This window comes from Bos grunniens, chromosome 14, assembly GCF_055505025.1.
Source record: "Bos grunniens cultivar Pamir isolate PY7600 chromosome 14, Bosgru_T2T1.0, whole genome shotgun sequence".
NCBI classification, from domain to species: domain Eukaryota; kingdom Metazoa; phylum Chordata; class Mammalia; order Artiodactyla; family Bovidae; genus Bos; species Bos grunniens.
This window is the reverse complement of record NC_141178.1, coordinates 21,269,554-21,285,956: the sequence shown is the minus strand read 5'-3', so window position 1 is coordinate 21,285,956 and position 16,403 is coordinate 21,269,554. Positions and strand designations below refer to the sequence as shown.

General features: G+C 36.2%; 1 protein-coding gene across 2 annotated transcripts in view; it reads right to left on the bottom strand.

Annotated features, from left to right (window-relative positions):
* Positions 1 to 16,403, bottom strand: part of DCAF13 (DDB1 and CUL4 associated factor 13) — a 29,103-nt gene that overhangs the window by 8,033 nt on the left and 4,667 nt on the right. For both annotated transcript variants that reach the window (XM_086336248.1, XM_086336249.1), the window contains 5 exons: positions 13,014 to 13,103; positions 11,270 to 11,425; positions 7,569 to 7,646; positions 5,824 to 5,906; positions 1,191 to 1,355 (listed from right to left, as the gene is read on the bottom strand). In XM_086336248.1, the coding sequence (XP_086192374.1) occupies positions 1,191 to 1,355; positions 5,824 to 5,906; positions 7,569 to 7,646; positions 11,270 to 11,425; positions 13,014 to 13,103 (572 nt within the window). The remainder of the gene's footprint in view (positions 1 to 1,190; positions 1,356 to 5,823; positions 5,907 to 7,568; positions 7,647 to 11,269; positions 11,426 to 13,013; positions 13,104 to 16,403) is intronic.

The following is a 16,403-nucleotide window of genomic DNA, read 5'->3' as shown; positions in this document are numbered from 1 at the left end:
TATGACACAAAACACCTTAAACACTAGTTACATTCACTGTACACAAACAATGACACACACACACAGCACAGGACAGCTGAGTATTTCGATCTCCCGTCTCCTGGTCATTCCAGAGCATGTGTCTACTAGATGAGGATGGAGGGATACCTGTCCTGACCATTTAAACCGTAATTTTTCTCTTTTTCATTTTTGCCTTAGTGTATGAGAGTTGAATTTAAATAAGCACAAAACAACAAATATAAGGTATTATTAACTGCTCTTAAACTGTATTAGGGGAAACTTTAAGTTCTTCCTTATCAAATTAAAATCTTTTTTCAAGTTTACTCTATCTCATGGCAGTGAAAATACTCTGCATATTATCATGATGGATATATGTCATTATACATTTATCCAAACCCATAGAATGTGTGATCCGAAGAGTGAATTCTAAGGTAAACTATGGATTTGGGGTGATTACGATGGGTCAGTGTAGGTTCATCCTACATTTTGGTGAGGTAACAAAAGTACCACCCTATATGGAATGCTGATAATGAACAGGCTCTGCATGCGTAGGAGCTGGGAATATATGGGAACTCTACTTTCCTCTCAATTTTGTTGTAAACCTAAAATTCCCCTAAAAAAAAAAAGCCTTTATTTTAAAAAATTAGTATAAAACACTCAAAAAGGTTTTGCCCTAAGGCAAAGATTTCACATCAATAAATTATATAAAGCTAAAAAGACTCTGATGCTGGGAGGGACTGAAGGCAGGAGGAGAAGGGGACGAGAGGATGAGATGGCTGGATGGCATCACTGACTCAATGGACATGAGTTTGAGTAAACTCCGGGAGTTGGTGATGGACAGGGAGGCCTGGCATGCTGCAATTCATGGGGTCGCTAAGAGTTGGACACGACTGAGCGACTGAACTGAACTGACTATCCTGTTCAATGAAGAATCTGCCCTGTAGGCCGATGTTTTTGCTCACAGATGCAGAAGGTGGCAGCCCACATCACAACACCTGAGTGTGAGTCCCATCATATACACAAAACCAGAGTGTGTTAAGTCACTCAGTCATGTCAGACTCTTTGCTACCCCATGTACTGGAGTCCACTGGCTTCTCTGTCCACCAAATAACCTTTAGAAAAAGATACATGATGATCTAGGCAGGGAAAAAAAGTCAAACAGAAACAAATGTTCACTGGTAGTAACATACCTGCTTCTACTTTTGTCCACAGGAAAGATTCGAATAGATTTATCAAAACTAGCTGACACAAACTCTCTCCCAGTGGGAGAGTAATCCACATCAAGCACCGCAGATACATGATCCATATGCACCATTACAGGAGTGTCCAGGGCTCGCATATCGAAAGTATACAAGCTGTAAAAGAGTTTTTAATTATTTGATACAAGTTTCTATTAAAAAATGCACATGCAGTATTAAGAGACATTACTGAACTTAAGAGGGCTAGCTAATAAATAAAGCACATCTAAATACATAGCTCAATTCTTCACATGGCAGATAAGGGATAGGGAAAAATATCAACAGTTTTATTATTCCTTAAGATTATATACTTACACACTTTAATCCTTACAAACAGAAATCTCATTGTAGAAAATGTGCAAACACCAAGACCATGAAGAGTACAAAACTTGCATTTAATTTCACTACCCAGAGAAAGTCAGCACAGTGTAAATGTTTCTTTTAACCACGCTATTTAATTATATGCCTCTTAATACAATTAAGATATTACTGTATAAAGCTCTATATTGATATTTCATGTAGCATATTATGAGCATTTATTAATATCTGAACATATTTTAATGTTTTCATATGTAAATGAGTTAAAATAATTAATAATCTGTTTAAATTTATATTTAAATCTATTTGTTAGTAAAGTTTCCCATGTTTTATTTTAACTTTTGATATTTAATGGGACAGATTCCTACAATTAGAATTATTAAGTTCAAAGGCATAAGCATTTTTAAGGTTTTTGAGTTGATAAATCACTTCCAATGAAATCACACTAATTTATACTCTATCAGTGATACATGAGAGCAAGCACAGCTTTTCAAAGGGTGTACTAAGATTAGAAAACTATACTTCATGCACAATTGGCAAGAACAATGACTTCGTGATTTTCGAGGTTTAAAATTTTTTAATTGACAGCTAGAAGAACAGTGCTTAAAATGAACCAACATAAATGATGGAGAGTAGTAATACAGAATTACTGTAACCAAGTTCCTAACATCAAAATACTTACAGATGCAAATATTAGCAAGGGGAAAAGTTTAAGGAGAAACAAGATATCCACAAAATTTTAAACTATCTCCCCACAGATATGTGTTAATTACAGAAGAAAATAGTAACTTTAGTAGGGAAAGCTGGTAGACACCACCTTAACTAAGTGATGAAGGTCAACATTACTAGTAATAAGATGTACCAACGTTATGTATTCCTGGTTTGATGCACCAAGGAGGGGATATCAATTTTGTGGTATTCTTGCCAAAGATGCATAATCTCAATGAAATAATGAGAAAACACCAGTTAACCCAAGTTAAAGGCAGTCTACAATATAACTGACAAGGAAGTCCTTCTCAAAAGTACTAAGGTCATAACAGAAAAGGGAAGACTGAGAAAGTCAGTGAGCAGACATGGTAATCAAATGCAAATACAATGTAGGATCCTGCAACAGTAAAAGAACACTAGTGGAAAGACAGGTGATGGAATAAAGTCTACAGTTTACAATATTGTACCAATGTTAATTTCTTGGTTTTGCTAACTGGACTATGGTGACCTAAGATATTAACATTTGGGGAAATTGTCTTACAGGTACCTTTTTTGTAACTTTTCAGTAAGCCTTTCCAGTGGTCATGTATGGATGTGAGAGTTGGACTGTGAAGAAAGCTGAGTGCCGAAGAATTGATGCTTTTGAACTGTGGTGTTGGAGAAGACTCTTGAGAGTCCCTTGGACTGTAAGGAGATCCAACCAGTCCACTCTGAAGGAGATCAGCCCTGGGTGTTCTTTGGAAGGAATGATGCTAAGGCTGAAACTGCAGTACTTTGGCCACCTCTTTCGAAGAGTTGACTCATCGGAAAAGACTCTGATGCTGGGAGGGATTGGGGGCAGGAGGAGAAGGGGACGACAGAGGATGAGATGGCTGGATGGCATCACCGACTTGATGGACGTGAGTTTGAGTGAACTCCGGGAGATGGTGATGGACAGGGAGGCCTGGCATGCTACAATTCATGGGGTCACAAACAGTCGGACACGACTGAGCAACTGGACTGAACTGAACTGAACTGAAGATTACTTAAAAACAAAAATTCAAAAAAAAACTTCATAAAGATTATTTTCTAATACCATTATTAGAAAAAGTCATGGATGCTAAAGGTAACAATTTTCAAATAACCATGAAATTCTCATCAAGAGATGAGTCATTGCTTTCTTTTATGATCTTCAAACATAACACAGGATTGTCAATCAAGGTCATACTGATCACTGAAGTTAAATTTCTGAGCTGACAACTGCTGTATATTCCCTATCTAGAACAGTGGTTTTCAACCAGGCTTGTTTTTAGCAAATTTTTGTGTTTTTTTTCTTTTCTTTTCTTTTTTAGTAAATTGTTTTAATTTTAAGAACTTATTAGAATTCCAAGCAAATCAACCCATCTAGATGCAAAATGTTTTTGTAAATAAAGTTTCAAGTCACAGTATTCTTCAGGAATAACACAGTTCAACCCTATTACCTGATGAAATTATGGTATAGACTAGTTTACATGACTTGTCTAAATTCTTACAATAGTTACTGGTTGGGTCTACACTTGAACTTGGATTTCTAAATCACAACAGGATTATTTAAAGGGCAATAAAAGAAATAAAATGTTAAAAGATATTTTACACAGCAAAATCACATTCAAGTAAGAGCAATTACGGTACTCTAACAGTCACTTCTTACAAGTGATGTACTCTTTGTTTCAGCTTCCATATATAATTATTTCCAAGGCAAAAATTGAGAAATTCTAAAGATACTCTGAAAAAAAGATTATTTTCCCCAAATAACTAATTACAGCAAACTTTAGAAATGTTAGTAAGATTGGTCAGCAGGACTTTTTTTTATTGCTTTTAACTGGAACAAGGGCATTTAATTTCAAATACTAATAAAGGCTAAAAGAACTTCAATTAAGTGGTTTGAGTTGATGAGAGCTTCGTTTTAGTACAGAAAAGTCATAATTGATGCTTTTAGTTTAATACCACTAAAGCATCATGTAATAAATCCTATTTCTGAGCTAATTTATGCTTTCTTAACTAACAGTAGTGGAAAGAACAAAGAATTTAAATACAGAAGATCTAAAGTTCAATCCAATGACAAATTTCCACCTTCTGCAAAAAAACACGTATTAAGAATCCATCATGTACACAGCACTACAATAAATGCTTGGATAAAAAAATATGAATAAGATATTCTTTCCTCATTAGGAGATTAAACTCCCTGCATCAATACCCTCATCTATAAGAAGGGGATAACATACATGTCTTATTGACCTTATGCTGCTGCTGCTGCTGCTAAGTCGCTTCAGTTGTGTCTGACTCTGTGCGACCCCATAGACGGCAGCCCACCAGGCTCTGCCGTCCCTGGGATTCTCCAGGCAAGAACACTGGAGTGGGTTGCCATTTCCTTCTCCAATGCACGAAAGTGAAAAGTGAAAGTGAAGTTGCTCAGTCGTGTCTGACTCTTTGCGACCCCATGGACTGCAGCCAACCAGGCTCCTTGGCCCATGGGATTTTCCAGGCAAGAGTACTGGAGTGGGGTGCCATTGCCTTCTCCATTCACCTTATAGGGATATTGGAAAGATAAAGTGAGCTAATGTCAAATGCTTCAGCAAGTTTTAAAGCAGTATATAAGAAATCACAAAATTCCATCCAGGTCAAGAACATAAGGCTGCTAAGTTACTCCTTTACAAAGAGTCACAAATAAACATATCTGTAAATATTAAGGTAAAGACTGAAACTTCAGGTTTTCCTTTCGTCTTACTGAAGTAACAGTGGTGGCAGGTAGCATGACAACATGAGTAACAACCACCTGCCTCCACATTTTGCAGGCAGACATTTTTAGGTTCTTAAAACATGTATGATTCAGTCATTATTTACTGATATATGGTTAATGTCAGGGATTAGCCAACTTTTTCTGTAAAGGGCCGAATAATCAACATTTTTGGCTTTGTGGGTCATACGGGCTCTGTTCCAACTACTCAACTCAGGCATTATAGCACAAAAGCAGCTATATTCCATACATAAATAAATGTGTCTACGGATGACCTAGAGATTGTCATACTGAGTGACGTGAGTCAGAAAAAGAGAAATGTACTAATGTATAGCATATGGAAGTCTGCTCACTGTTATGTGGCAGCCTGGATGGGAGGGGAGCTTGGGGGAGAATGGATGCATCAAGATGTATGGCTGAGTCCCTTTGCTGCTCACCTGAAACTATCACAACACTGTCAATCAGCTATGCGCCAATACAAAATAAAAAGTTTAAAAAGTGAAAAATAAATAAATGTGACTATATTGCAATAAAACTTTACAGAGACAGGTAGCAGACAGCACTGAGTCCATAGATCAAAGTTTTATTGTCCCTGATCCATATCATTTTGAAAACTAAGAATACTTTTTAAGAAGCACTTCTCTATTTTGGGAAATCTTTTTTTTTTTAATTTTAAGCAAAACAAATGGTAATTTTCTAATGTGTATGAAAGAATACTACCTAGGAAAATATATTTCATTAATAAGACATATACAGTTGAGTCACTTCTGATAGAAATTAAGTTATAAGAAAAGGGAAACTTACTTGTAATCCTCGTTTGCTGCAGTAAAAATGAATGCTTCCATAGGGTTCCAGCAAATTGTATTTGTTCTCATATCTAAGATGACCTGAGAAACATACACTAACCCATTACTATGAAATTAAGTCCCTCTAAAATGAATAAATTCCTACTTCATTTCCTTTTCTTCATTTTTCACTGATTTAAGCAAATACTTCAGTAAACACCTATCATTTGCACAGAATTTGGCTCAGTGCAATAGGAAAAGAAAATCAATAATTAGTTTCCTGAACACACAGGCAGTGCTAAATATTGAAAAATATAAAAATGCTTAATAAATGGTCCCTTGACCTCAAAAAGCTTATAGTGTAGTTGGGAAAATGAGACATATGTAAGAAAAGTTCAACCCCAAAGTTGTAAAGTACAATATATTATTAACAACTGAGAAGGTAGGGTTGAAAGTGGCAGAAACTGCTATTTATTAAACTGGTCCTTTGGTGCAGGGGTGGAATCAAGTAGGAGATGGAGACTGACGTACACGCACTACCATGTGTAAGACAGACAGCTAGTGGGAACGCCTGCTGCACAGAGCAGGGAGCTCAGCTTGGTGCTCTGTGATGACCTGGGTGGGTGGGATGAAAGGAATTCGGACGGAGGTCCAAGACGGAGAGGATGTATGTATACACTCAGCTGATTCACTTGTATAGCAGAAACCATCACAACATTGTAAAGCAACTATACCCCAATAAAAAAGACAAAAACCAAATAAACGAAAAACTAGCACTTCCATGGTAACATTCTGCTAAATGCTTAATGTTTTATTCTTACCACTGGGCTGTGAGGCAGTTATTAATATCACCATTTCACAGAAGAAACACAGATTAAGTTACCTGCTTAAAGTCTTAACACCAAAGTTCATGCATGTTATTCCCACCATATGACATGGGTGAGTGAAATTTGGAAAGATTATTCTACTTATTTAGCTCAAATGTCAATCAATATATTCTACTTCTAATATTTCTGAATTTAGTACATGTTATAAAAATGATTTGATAACAACAAAAATATTAAAAGCATCTCTGTTAGGTATGGCACAGAGATGTCTATGATAACAGACCTGAAGTCCATTAACAAGGCATAGCTCTTCTGGTACTCTCTCAATTCCAGCACTTGCAATCAACTGTATACTCGTTTACTTATAATGGCACTCGTCTCTTTACTAATAGTATTCCCTCCCTCTTTATAATCAGCTTAAGGTTTCATTAACTCTGATATCTAAGTCCTGGAATGACTGCTTCAGAACTGCTGGGAAATCTGACACCTTGAACAGGATAGTGCCTGTCTAAATAAAACGTCAAACTGGTACCCACTGGTGTGTAACTAAACAAATAAAGGTGATTATGTGAATTAGTTATAAAACTTTCTGGAATAAAATACCATGTGTGTCACTATGATAATCACAGGGCCTGACTAATAGGATGCAATACTGAAGAACTTTCAATTCATTGAGTACAAACTAGATGTCTACAATATTCTGGCAGTATGGCAAACGGAAGACTGGAAGAGAGTAACTCATGGAAATTGACGGGTCTCTAAAAAGCAACAGGGAACTGAGGGAATGCCATTATGACCACTTGGGTTCTAAGAACATCTCTATTAAAAAGAATTTTTTTTTAATTCTGAAAAAACATTTGCTCTGTATTTTCAGTCACTCGATTCACAAAAGGATGCATTAACAACTATATAAAGTAAAAGACAAATTGAAACTCACCTTTTTCAGAGGAGTAGCTTGTCTCATATCATATAGTACTATATTCCTGTCAGAAGCACAACTTCCCAAGAGAAATGTCTAAAAATAAGTGTAACAATTATCAGTTAAAAGCCAGGTTTGGCAGCAAACCATGTCCATTCCTGAACAAATGATTTAATTACCTTTAAGATACAAAGTTCTAACACTAAAGTCCATTGTAAGAGGGTACAACAAATCACTCATAATCTTGGCAACCAAAGCCAAAGATCTTCATGATTAAATCCCCATGCCTGTATTTTAGATGTCTGAGATGTAGGTATTCTGCATTCTATTTTATAACAATATATTTTACTTACCCCTTCTTCACTTAGACCTGTTTCCTGTTCTTCCATATTATAAATAACACTTCAGTAAACATTTGAATACATTTAGATCTTCTTTTCCTAAGGGTAAGATTTTAGTAGTGGCATCACCCTAATCAAAAAGTATGAATAATTTTATAGCTTATGCTATTTAGAGGTAATGGTTTTTCCAGAGTTATAGCAGTAAGCGTTGCAATGTGGAAATATATTAATTTTACTACACTGGGCGGCAATATTAAGTATCATATAAAAATGCCTTCTGTAACCACAGATGCAGAACCCATGGATTTGGAGGGTCAACTGTATAAATTATTGCTTTATTAACAATTAGACATTTCCTCATGGTTATTAACTCTGTATAAACTAGGCCTGTCCTTTGTCCAACTGTGGTTTCAAGATGTTTCATATATTTATTTGTAAGTCAATTATAAATGTGTCAAGTGGTTACATGATTCTTGGTATTAAGTGAAAATAAGCTCTCCACCTTCCAATGGAATCCCAAATCCCACCCCTTGTAGCACCGTTCCTCCTCACCCATTGTTCCTGATCTAACTCCTGTCTTCTGCTTATATTATTCCCACTGCAAGCATAAGAGGAACCAGAAGAGTTACTTACTACACTGCTATATAGCCACATTTGTGTATACTCTTTTTAAACTGCTTCCTCTGAGCTTTTCCCCTACTGAATGACTCCTCTCAACCTTTCTTAGTTTCTCATTATTTCACTCTAAGGTCTGACCAGGTACTGTTTTCAAAAAGTAAAGACCTGAATTTGAGCAAAGCAAAAAATTCTACCAAGAAGGAAAGCTGATTTTAATGCTGTAAAATGTAGCAATTCTCAGAATAAACTTTTGGCTTTATCAGAACCCTCAGCTTCAATATTTTTACAGAAAAATAATTAGTGATGATTAGAGGAGACAAATACACTCCATTTGTTCACAGCAACATGCCCTCCCCATTAAGTTTAATAAAGGGTCAGGGTAAGAGACATCCACACCATTTGCTTTTACCACCAAGTCAAGGTCATATGGTTAATAAAACACACATACACACCTAGCTGAACAAATAAGAGTTTTTATACATGCTAATTTGAGAAACATGGTTGCTAGGTCATCACTAATCATTAATTATGATTTTAGGATTGGCCATCAGCTCTACTGACACAGGTGTTCACCAAAACAGAGAAACAAAAGATCTCCTTTACCCATTAGGGAAGAAATCAGTATCTGTTCCGTTTTCGTTTTTTTTTTTAACAGCATAACACCACCATCTTAAACTTGGGTAGCACCTTTTAAAAATATTCACATATATTATCACATTTGACACTTGCAACAAACCTAAGAAGTACACTGGAAGACATAATTAATCTCATTTTAAAAATAGACAAATACAGAGAAAAATTATGACTTGTGAAAGGTCAACACAAAGGCGTACTGGCAGGAAATATAGTTCGAGCCTACGTCTGCAGCAAGGTAAGACATTAAATTTTCTCACAGGTCACCTGTGTTTGTAGCCTGCTTCTGCCCAGTGGCACTGTGGCCTGGTCTACAAGGCTCACTTCGCCAATCAAGGGCAACTGAGGGAAGGGAGATGGAGGGTGGCGTGAGGAAGATACAGACAAAACAGACAGATATTCTGTCCCAGCGATTGGCAAACTTTTTCTGTAAAGGGTGATAGAGGACATAGTTTAGGCTTTGTGGGGCCATATGGTTTCTGCAGTTTATTAAACTCTACTTTGTAGTGCAAACTCAGTTACAAACAATACATGAGCTAAAGGGCACAGCTGTGTTCCAGAAAAAACTTAAAAATAAAAACAAGGAACAGGCAGTGGCCTCACAGACTATATCTTGCTAACCCCTGCTCTAACCCTGCAGCTTCTCCCAGAAGTGTGTTTACCAGTGTGGGCTGAAGGAAGGGGTATCCTTTGACTGATTTCTCAGCAGGACTTCAAAGCCAAGTTCACATCATACTACAGCATCTCACTCTTTTATAAAAATACTTTTATTTTTATAATTTCATTTGTTTATTTTTGGCTGCGCTGGGTCTTCTTTGTTCTGCAGGGTTTTCTCTAGTTGTGGTGAGCAGGGGCTCTTCATTGCGGCGGCTTCTCTTGTTGTGAGCACAGGCTCTAGGGCACATGGGCTTCAGTAGTTGAGGCTCCCAGCCTCTAGAGCACAGACTCAATAGTTACTTTCTGGCATGTGGGATCTTCCTGGATCAGGGATTGAACCCATGTCTCCTGCACTGGCAGGTGGACTCTTTACCACTGAGCCACCAAGGAAGTCTTATACCCTGCTACTTTGACTCAACCTTTTATTCCTCCTTTTGTCAATTAGAGTCTCTTAAATGCAAAACTTGCAGATGAGAATTTCCTCTGCGACCACCTAACAAGATAATCTCCTGGTAACTTCTAAAACCAGCTCATACACAGTGATTTCCTTTTCTTCCTTCAGGAAAAGGCATGTCAACTGAGTCTTCTAGACACTGAGTTTATCAGTTACTATGCATTCAGAAAAAGCTCAGGGAAAGGCCTGGAGTCCAGGAGCTGGCTTAGCCTTCAGGGCAGCCTCCGTTACCAAGTTTGGACCTAAGTAAACAATAAGGAGGCTAACCTCTAACTCTTCCCTTAGATCTGGAAAGAATTAGGAATCACAATTTAGTCTTCTGAGCGAAGAAAAATAGAATTATAACGAATTATCATGTAGTAGAAAAATAACCACGCATATTATTTGGAAGCACTGATGTCCTTGTAATGTACAAATAATTAAAGAAAACAATGCTCAACACTTCTTCTTCTGACCTCCAACAGAGTTAAGAAGAATTAACTTTTTTTTTTTAAAGGTAATCTGTGGAACATGGGGCTTCCCTTGTGGTTCAGCTGGTAAAAAATCCGCCTTCAATGCGGGAGACCTGGGTTCGATTCCTGGGTTGGGAAGATCCCCTGGAGAAGGGCAAGGCTACCTACTCCAGTATTCTGGCCTGGAGAATTCTGTTGACTGTATATAGTCATGTATAGTCATGGGGTGGCAAAGAGTCGGACATGACTGAGCGACTTTCACTTTGTGGAACATGAGTGCTGAGGGTACAAATAAAACTGAAAGTTTCTTAGGACCGTGTGTGCTTGAGTTCTACCCCCACGACCACACGCCTCTCACAATGCTGAACACCAGTGTCCGGGGCTAAACTGTGGTCAAGCATGTCGAGACCTGACCAAAGAAAGTGGAACTCAGACCAAATGGGAGAACACCACTAAAATTCAGAAAATTCTTGGATCACATATTCAAGTTCTTCCTGAATAGAGTTGAAATTATATGATAATAAAGAAACAATAAGCAGAACATATTTCAAAAAGGAGCATTACCTCAATTGGGTTAAATTTAACACTGCTTATACTGTCAAATCCCCAAGTCATTGAACATATAGGACTGGTTCTTTGTTCATCCCAAATGTCTACTTGCTGTCCACATGTGGCAAAAACAGCTTCTCTCCAGTGATGATCAATTCCTGTATACACTGTCTTTAGAAGCAGAGAGGTTGTTACAGATGAGTCTTTTCATTGGTACTTCAACTCTACAGAATAATATCTTAAAATATATTTCTCTACACTCTCATGTGCTTAAGAAAATCCCTGTTCACTAAGAAATTTCTTTAAAGCCTTTACTTAAAGGAGAAAATTCTACCATAAGAAGTGATGTTCCTTATCATACATTCTGGGAATAAAGAAAAATGTTAACATGGGATGTATTTAATAAAGTTTGAACACATAGCACTGAAGTAATTTTTAAATCTTACTGGGTATTGAAGGATCTTGGAATCAACTAATGAAACACAAAAGGTAATTTCTAAAAAACTTAATTCCACATTTAACATATAAAATACTGAGTCCCAGGAAAGAAACACAGATACAAACAACCATATCAAAATTTGGAGAGAGAAACAAAATTAGCAAGTGTGGATGCTAAGGTTGTTAAAAGCAATAAAATCTCATAAATTTGGTATTATTTACTTAAAATATGTGACTCATCTATTCAGGGTCAGATTAAAGTCTACCTTTGTACTAGACAGTAAAAAATGTTTGGAAAGCAAATTAAAGGCCACTATTTAGCCAATACTTTAAGCTCTTAAGAACTCTTATCAGCATCTGCAGATTTAGAATTATTTCTATTCAAGTCTCTACAAACTTCTGCACAGTAAGAATTAACCCCCAGTACCACAGCGAAGGGGTAACACTAAATATTTCAAAAATCTTTGGAACTCCTAGCGAACGGACATTTTACAACAATGAAACAAATTTTCTTTCAGGAATTACTAATTTTTTACCATCTGCAAACTATTTCCATTTCACACTAATATACCACCTCCACATCCCTCAAGAACATTTAGATCGACCATTAGAATTCAGCAAAGTCCTGATCATGGGCCAAACCTCTCATTAAAAAAAAAAAAAAATTTAGAACTTCTTGAAGCCTAAAGAGCAGAATCTAAATACACACTAAATACTAAAATGACAAAAAAATTTTAAAGATGAAATATTTAAAGATTAATTCTAATTTTAGAATTTCCCTTAGTATCAAAACATAAGGATTAAAAAACATAGGTAGAGCAAATGATCCAAATTATTAAGCTATAACTTAAAGTTATAACTAAACTATATCAAGTGATTTGCAGAATGCTGTTAAGAAATGTAAATAAGATTTATATAGAAAGCACACTATTAAATTTATTAATTTCCTAAAGAATACTTTCAAGTAAATGCTGAGCTCTGGGAAAGATCCATGATATAAATGAGAAGCTGAAGCACTGTTTTTTTCTGACCTTTTATTTTATAGATTTCCCCCCATGTTCTCGCTATAGGAAATGCTCCACTGCCTCCTCTAACTAAAAATAGAAACAGAACCCTATTGCAACGAACACCAAAGAACTGTTCAAATTCTTTAACTGCAAAGACCCTTTGATTGCATTAACTATTGCTTAAAACAGGTAAAGTATTGCAGCCTAAACTGTCTGATTTCTTACACCTTTTTATGAAATTGAAACTATGAAATAATTGTAGGTAAAAGAGAAGAATGTTAGTAGCCCAAGTATGGGTCAATTTATTTTTGTACCTTTCCTAATATTGTATGCAATGGCTCCTCCTCCTCTCCACAGCTTGGTCCGTCCATTTTCCATTGCTTCACAGTTTTGTCATCACCAACCTAGAAATATTTACAATGATAATGAAGAACAGTTATAAACGGTAAGCTTGCCAACACATACATCAAATTATAAACATCTTTAGTTTAAAAAATAACATATACCACATTCTTCCAGTAAAGTATTTATTGATTCATTTATGTCCCACCTTGTTAAAGATTTGTGATAAACATATAAAACGCATAAAATTGAAAATAAAATACGATGAATAGAGCAAAACAAGAGTTAAGGGTAGAAATAATCTTACATCATAAAGATGGTAAAAGCTGCATGTTGTAATAAGGATGACATTTCAAATTAGGAAGAAAAATGAATTACAATAAAATGGTATTGTGAGATCAGGTTAGTCATTTAAAAAGTATGAACCAACGTGACACCTGATAAAAAAATATAATTCCAGATAACTTTAAATGTAAAACATGCAACAAAATCCATAAAGATACTAGAGACAAGGCATTTTTATAATCTTGGCACGAGAAATGTCTTTCTTTGTATGACTCAAAACTCTAGAAACTATCAATATTAAGGCAGAGGTTTTCAAACTGTAAAATGTAGACTTCTGAAGGATCCTGAGAATTTTTCAGGAGTCCATTAGGATAATATTATTTTCATAATGTTAGTATAGGCATTGCTTGCCTTTTCACTGGCCCTGACGATTACAGAGATGGTGAAAGAAATGGTGGGCAGAACTGCTGGCACCTTAGCCCAAATGAAAGCTAAGGAAACAAACTTCGGTAATTCAGACTTTGGGACATGGCAGATATGTTCAAGATGTCACGTAAACATTGATTTTACTAAATTTTTTTGAATATGTTTCCTCAAGCAAGGAAAACAAACGGGATTCCATCAAACTAAAAAGCCTTTGCACAGCATAAAAAAACTATCAACAAAGTAAAAAAACAAGATATCTGCAAACAATATATACAATAACGGATTAATATGCAAGTATACAAAGAACTCATACAACTTGACATCAAAAAAACTCAAAAAATAGGCAGAGGCTCTGAATAAACATTTTTTTCAATGATACATAGATGCCAAATAGGTACATGAAAAGATGCCCAACATTACTGCTCATCAGGGAAATGCAAATCAAAACCACAATGAGGTATCACCTTATACCTGTCAGAATAGAGAATGGTTATTATTGAGAGAGTCAATTCCTAGGTAGGTTGATAAGAAGTACAGGGTCCCCAAGGAGAAGGAAGGAGTCCAGAGTCCTTTAGGAGGAGAAAGGGGTCTGGGGATCTCAAGAAGGAGAAAAGGACAAATGTTTTTTTCCTACATTGCTTTGTCTTAGTCAATATAACAATATATCTTGCTCCAGGATATGTTTCTCCTTCTTAAGAATCTTCTGACTAATCCTGTCATCTTGAAATCTATGGGAGTGGGTCTGGTAACATCTTTCTATCGTTAGTTCTAATCTTGTTAATTTAAGATGTATGTTGTGGGAGGGGGTCTGGTAAAAGCATATAAGGCCTTGCATAGACTAGTGAGCGAGGGTGCTCTCTGGCCCCCTTCTGTGTCCGTGTCAGAAGCTTTCTCTGTCCCTTTTTCACTTTAGTAAAACTCTGCTATACAAAGTGATCAAGGCTTGAGTGATCAAGGCTTGAGTGATCAAGCCTGGTCCCTGGTCCTGAAGCTAAATCTTCTTCGGAGATCACGAATCTGACATTATTCATGGTAAGCTATCATTATCAAAGCCAACAAGTAACAAGTGTTGGTGAGGATGTGGAGATAGGGAACCTTTGTGCACTGCTGGTGGATGTAAACTGGTAGAGACACCATGGAAAACAGTATGGAGGTTCCTCAAAACATTAAAAATAGAACTACCATATGATCCAGCAATTCAACTCCTATGTATTAATTGGAAGAAAACAAAAGCACTAATTAGAAAAGATATAAAGATATGTGCACCCCTATACTCACTGCAGCATTAGTAACAATAGCCAAGATAGGGAAGCAACCTAAGTGCTTAACAACAAATGAATGGATAAAAAAAATGTGTTCTATAAACATAATGGAATATTACTCAGCCTTAAAAAAAAAGAATGAAATCTTACCATTTGAAAGAACACTGATGGACCTAGAGGGTATAACGCTAAGTGAAATAAGTCAGAAAAAGATAAACACTGTATGATTTCACTTACATGTGGACTCTAAAAAATAAATGAATAAACATTACAAAATACAAACAGAATTGTCAATATAGAGAACAAATAGGTGGTTTCCAGCAGAGAGAGTAGTGGGGAGATGAGAGAAGTAAGTGAGGGAGATTAGAAGGTATGAACTTCTAGCTGCAAAGTATGTGTACAGAGTGGAGTATATAGTCAAAAACTACGGATATCTATGTATGGTGACATATTGCAACTAGACTTATTGTGGTGATCACTGTGAAATGCACAGAAATATTATCACTATGTTGTACACAAAGAACCAACCTAGTATTTTAGGTCAATTATACTTCTAAAACAACAAAACAAACTTACAGAAGAAAAGATGGTATTTGCGATTACCACAGGTGTGGGGTTGGGGCAGTGGGTATTGGAAGAAGGCAGTCAAAGGTGCAGACGTCTAGTTATGAGACAAAAAAGTGCTAGGGATGTAATGTACAATGTGACAAATATAATTAACATGATTGTATGTAACATAGGAAAACCGTTGAGACTAAATCCTAAGAGTTCCTATCACAAGAAAAAAACTTTTTCTCTATTTCTTTAGTTTTGTATCTATATGAGATGATGAATGTTCAGGAAGCTCACTGTGGTGATCACTTCAGGATGCATATAACCACTGTGCTGTACACTTTCAACTTACGTGGTGCCAGCTACACTGCAATAAAACAGTTTCTAATTCTAAAAATAAAAATGTTGTTAAACCTAACAACTACTTTCAATTATTTTCACTCTCCAGAGTTGACTCTATTATTGCTTATGCAGACTATTAAAACTGCCTCCAAACTGATCACTCACAGCTGTCAAATTAATCCTCTCAAAGCTCAACTCAGACTCCGTCATTTTCCTATTAAAAGCTTTCAATGAACTTTCAATATCTGCACACCACAGTAGATTGTTTGCAAAGGCCAAAGGTAGAAATAACCAAAACATCATTAATGGATGAGTGAACAGACAAAATGTGGTATATACATACAATGGAGCATTAGTCTTAAAAAGGAAAGAAATTCTGACACATGGTACAAAAAGGGTAAGCCTTAAGGACATTATATTAAGTGAAATTATCAGACACATAGGGACATACAGGGACATAAAGCACAACAGTAATTACCAGGTAAATTACTCAAG